The sequence below is a fragment of the Buceros rhinoceros genome, unplaced genomic scaffold (assembly GCF_000710305.1).
Source record: "Buceros rhinoceros silvestris isolate BGI_N320 unplaced genomic scaffold, ASM71030v1 scaffold20294, whole genome shotgun sequence".
Classification (NCBI taxonomy): Eukaryota; Metazoa; Chordata; class Aves; order Bucerotiformes; family Bucerotidae; genus Buceros; species Buceros rhinoceros.
This window is the reverse complement of record NW_010406739.1, coordinates 14,136-19,363: the sequence shown is the minus strand read 5'-3', so window position 1 is coordinate 19,363 and position 5,228 is coordinate 14,136. Positions and strand designations below refer to the sequence as shown.

At 51.7% G+C, this 5,228-nt stretch overlaps 1 protein-coding gene across 1 annotated transcript in view; it reads left to right on the top strand.

Moving 5' to 3' along the window:
• The window catches only part of BAZ1B (bromodomain adjacent to zinc finger domain, 1B), a gene marked incomplete at both ends in the record, with an annotated part of 33,059 nt that overhangs the window by 14,091 nt on the left and 13,740 nt on the right, over positions 1–5,228 (top strand). The window contains one exon of the mRNA XM_010134244.1: positions 4,756–4,854. Within this exon, the coding sequence (XP_010132546.1) occupies positions 4,756–4,854 (99 nt within the window). The remainder of the gene's footprint in view (positions 1–4,755; positions 4,855–5,228) is intronic.

Sequence of the window (5,228 nt, the reverse complement as noted above, 5' to 3'; positions counted from 1 at the left end):
TCAGCAGGGAGATGGAGAGTAATACTAGAAGAGGGTGGGGAAGTCTCCTAAAAGGGGATTGTCTTCTGATGTGGAAAAAAGGGTCAGGAAATTAAACTAGCAAGTGCAATTCTGCCGTGGAGAGGGAGGACTGCTTGAGATCATCAGCTGATGCACGCAGCTTGCTGCTGCCAGCCGCTGCCAGATCTGTGCCCATTCAAAGCACTGGTGGGGCAGATTGTGGAAAGAGGAGCTCTCTGGGGAGTGCTCAGCACAAAGGGTCTTTTCCTCGAGCGGCAGATAGTGAGTTCTGTAGGGGCAGTTAGACAGAATGTCACCGTGTGCCTGCTCTGCCCTTTAGCTGCTCAGAAATAAGATCCTAAGCTGGGTGGGATTTTTTGGGGAGCCTGGCTTCTGTGTCACAGTGTCTCTGCTGTGCTCTTTGGTACCTGCTGGGAAAGGCTGCTCACGACCCCAGTGCTCGCTGATTTTTGGCTGAGTGTCGTGGCTGCGTGCATTGTTCTGCCAGGCAGGCTGGCAGCAGTGGATGTGGAGGTAAAGCCATGCACATGGAAGATCTGAGCCAGACGTGGACCCTCATGCCCTTAAAGCGAGCAGGGGGCACAGTGGCAGCTTTTCAGAGAAAACATCAGTACTCCTGACTCAGCATTCTTCTATGCTGTCTGCACGACTGCCTCCCAACTGACAGGGCCACCTAAAGCTGTTTCACAGAGAAGCAGAAAGCTTCCCCAGCTGAAAGACTTTTCTTTAAAGCTCTAGAACTGCAGAGAGCCTGTGTGCTAAGTACCAGGCTGACAGCTGTCACCATTCCCAGGTGAGCTTCCACAAACAGCCAAGGGACAACCTGAGAGCTGTTATTTCAGGGGACAGCCAGTAACTCGAACTTCTCTGAGGAAATCCCTATCCCTGTGGCTGAATTTCCCTCTGCCGCCGTTGCTGTTGATGCCTCCAATCTCAAGGACTCCCGTGAGTGCAGATGGTTATGGAGGAGCCTCCTCCTTGGCTGCTTTTTGCACATTGTCCTTGCACGTGCTGAGAATCCCTGAGAGCGCGCTGAAGTCCTTGGTTATCCACAGCCCGTGTGGTTTGGATACAAGGACCTGTTGAGCCGTAACTCATGATGTCAGTGCGTGCAGGACATTCCCTTTCTTTGTGTTCTGCTTTAACTCCTGCCCCCAGTCTTTTTCCTAGTCGTACGTCTAGTGTGGGATTGAGAGTGGCCTCAGGGTGTGCACAGAGCACCTCTGCCCTCTGAGAGGTGCTCTCTAGAGTGATGAGGCTGGAATGAACGCCAGGTGAACTCCCTGAGTGGCTGCATTTTGCAGCCTCCTGGAGGGTGGGAGCTGGCAGGACATTGATAATGGGAGAAACGGATCCCATGCTTCTGCCAAGAGCTATGGAAGTGGTTTCTGCTTTCAGTACTTTGTCTCCAAGAGGAAGAGGGCTCAGTGTTCTGTCCTAAAAGCGTAGAGGCGCGTGGTCCCTGAAACAGTCCTTGCTCCCTACCCTAGTGCTTGGTCAGCTGTGTACGTACTGTCTTCCTGCGAGGACCTGGGTTGATCCAGCCTTGGCAGGGTTTCAGCATGCAGGAGACCTCTTGCTCATCCTGGTCAGAAAGCAGATGAATTTTGGAAACAGTGGCATCTCTGCGGAGTAACTCGCGTTGTTCTTCGTCTATTAGGAACACACCATGGTATGGCGGGTCCCCTCCGCAGACAATTTGAGTTAACCGTGAGTGGGTGCTGACAGACTCCATTCTCACGCCTATATTCTACAGATGGAGTTCCCCTGTTTCCACCAGCCCTCCAGAGCAGGTACTGATCCTGGGCTCCTCTAGATGTTGTCCTCTTGATTTCTTCACTCCCTAGTCTGCAGTCCAGGTTTTACACCTTTCTCTGTCCCTTGCAGCCTGAGCACGGGTAGGAATATTCAGTCTGAGTGAATACCGAGAGCTCCTTTTGACTTGATGCTGGTGCTGTTTGTCTCTTCTGGTTTGAATGCTGACCAGTCTGCTGGCTGGTGCTGCCAGAAGTGTAAGGAAATGATCTAGGCTGATATTTAGGGAGGTGGGAAGCCCTCGCCCCGGTCGGGGTTTCCCCCCTTTCAGACCAGTTTAAAGGCCTCCATCTGGTCTTGACTCTCCTGAAGGCATCTTTCCCATCACCCTGGACTGTTGGTGAGCTTTGTGTCAGGCCACATGAAGGGCACCAGTTGCCTTCCCCTCCCTCTTATCAAGATCCACAAACTCGTAGCTCTGTGGCCTCCCTGTTTAAATGCCAGCCCTGTCTCCTTGTACCAGTGCTCCCAGCGTCATGCTGGTTGAGCCCTAGTTGAAGTGTGGTTCAGGTGGTTCCTCAGACAGTAGAAGTGCATGGAGTGAGGTTGAGAACCAGGAGCTGTGGCCGCAAAAAGCAGCGAGGTGTCACCAAACTCACACAGGCTCTTCTTTGATATGTTTATATTTTGTACTTCTGAGTTCAAGCTGATGTAGAACAGTTCTCTCTGCCAGAAATCCCAGTTCTTGCCCTCAGGGTGAATTGGGAAGACGTGCTGCAGGTGTCCTCCCATCCCTGTCCCGTTTCCCATCCAGCAGGAACAGAGTTGTGCTGGGATTGACCCTGCCTCTCTCAAAAGGGTGATACCTGCTTTCTTGTGCTGCCAAGCAGCCTGTGCTGTCTTTTCCCAAACCACGTGACACTGGAGAAGCCAAGCACCGTGTGCTGTTTCCAGAGCCCTTTCGTTTGTACTGGGAATAAGCACACACACACATACACACACCCTTTAGATGTGCAGCTGTGGGGAAGTGCTGAGAAAGCTCAGATATGGTCTTATTGGGTATTTCCCCAACTGGATCCTGTGGAGTCACCAGCAGTAACTGATGTTGTTTCATCATCCTAGGCAACCTTCTCAGCGAGCCCGAGAAACAGTTCTCGGCTGGGTATCTGCAGGGCATCTCTCCTGAAGCTTGGTTTGTGCTGTTCTTGTATCGTGATTGTACTGTAACATGGCTCAGGACCAGTCCCAAGATCTGCCCCAAGGGTTTGGAAGCAATTTGATACCAAATATTCTAGAGAAACTTCTCTCTATTTAGCTGAAGTCCAGTAGCCTTAGAAATGCTAGTCCTTGCAGTGCTGTGGGCATAGACCTTCCAGCTCACTAGTCACTATGAGTGGCATCTGTAAGAAAAAGACACCAGTTATGTTGTGACAGGTCTCTGTGAAGGCCTGTGGGATCCCACGACCAGCCCTTAACTGCTGCTGCTTTTGAAGTGCCTGTGCTAGGCTCTAGTGGGTGAAGGTGTTTGGAGCTGCTCTGGTCTGTTGCTCACAAGGAAGGTTTGCAGAGGGCACTGGTGGCCAGAGGATGTGATCTCAGTGGGCAGAGGGAGGATGTCCGCAGGGCTGGAGTATGCTGAAGCAGGGGACTAGCAAGAAACTATTTTTCTTCCCTTTTTAAGCAATCAGTGCTTTGTTTTATTGGAGTAATTAATTTACTAACTGAACGCAAAGTGTGAGGTCATTCTCCTCATATGAGCGTGTTAAAACTCTGAAATATTTCCTTGTCAGATATGATATTTAGGAAGTGTCCCCGTCAGGGAAATAAGCACTGGGGAACTGTTATTCCAAGAGGAGCTGCTACAGCCTCTTTCTCTAGTTGTTGCTTGGCTCATCTGAGCTTGGGCTCAAGAAGAAAAGTTAGATCTGGAGTCTCCTCTGTGGCTGGCAAGGATCACGTAGAGGTCCTCTGCAGCTGTTTCTGTTTAAGGTTGATTTTTCTATTCCCTCCCTTCCCTCTTCCGAGGAGCGGTCCTCCTCTAGAGGATGCATCATTAGCCCCATTTTATGGAAATGAGTTCTCAAGCTCAGGTTGAATCCTTGTCCCTTCAGGTGAGGAGGCTCCATGGCACCCTAGAACAGAGTTGGGGGGAAAAAAAAGGAAAAGAGCAGAATTTTAGGCTGTCTTAAAGCTAGTTTAAACCCACAGCCCAGCACTAAACTTGACGGTACTTGGGATCTGCAGAGGCAAAGCCTTCTGTGGAGCTCTGCAGACGTTTTCCCCCTCAGAGTCAGCTAAGTGCCAGTGACCGCTGCTGTCCTGAAGGACTTTCTGAGCAGAGGGATTTAAAGCTAATGACTATGGGTTTCACATGCTGCCTTTTTGCTGTCAAGTTCAGGGGAGCCTCTTAGGAAGGAGGACTTCTGCCCGTGCAGAGGGCACGGCCTCCAGTCGCAGGTCGCCGTCAGCAGCAGCTGTGGAATAAGCCAGGCCATACCTCGTGTTAGTGTCGGGACTTGCTGGGTTAGTGGCAGCAGCCGAAGGCTCTGCAGAAGCAGTGATGGAAGAGCCGTGCTGTGCAGCGCGTGGCACGGTAGTATTTCCCGGAGTGTCCCGACAACGTCCAGATTACTTAACCTGGCTGCAGCTTAGCAAGCCTGGTCCCAGGGGTCCATGGCGAAATTTAAATACCAAAGTTTTCATAAACTTAATTGGAAAAGTCTATAAATCAGTTCTGTGTTTATTTTGGTTTTATTTTTCTTACCCTGGAATTGGCTACATTTGGGGACCTTGGAACAAGGCCAGCCAGAGTCCGAACGCTTGTGCCAGCGTTGCTGGCAGCGTGTCACCTTGCTCCGGGGGGTTGAGATGTAGGTTACTGGTCACCCCTGCTACTAACACTTGTGAGCTGTTTGGAAGAAGGAGTTGTCGTGCCTCAGAGAGACGTTAGCTAATGTTGGTGTGTGTTGTATCTTCCAGGTTTCTCTGTGACAGTCAGAAGGAGTTGGATGAGCTGCTGGACTGCCTGCACCCCCAGGGAGTGAGGGAGAGCCAGCTGAAGGAGCGGCTGGAGAACAGGTGAGCTGGCTCCCTTTCCTCTGGGGGCCTTCTCAGTCAGCGTGTCCTTGGCAAAGCGAGTCCCTCCCTCCCTGGGGCAGCGTTCTGCGCTTTGCTTTGAGGTGCTGGAGAGGGGAGGATGTTGAGGGATGAGAAGGAGCTGGTTCGTGATGCCGGTGCTCTAAACGGTGAAGAGGTTCTGCCTCAGCCTTTTAACTGCTCCTTGCGACTGGGAACAAAGGCGGTGCTGTTTCCCTCCCAGAGCCTTTCAAGCATCTTTCAGAAAACATTCTGTGCTGCGGAGCCTGTAGATCACGGCGGATGCTGTCGTTACCCCCGTGCAGCCCACGGGGCAGCCGCCGCGTGGGTTCAATGGCTGGGTTTGGTTTTCACAG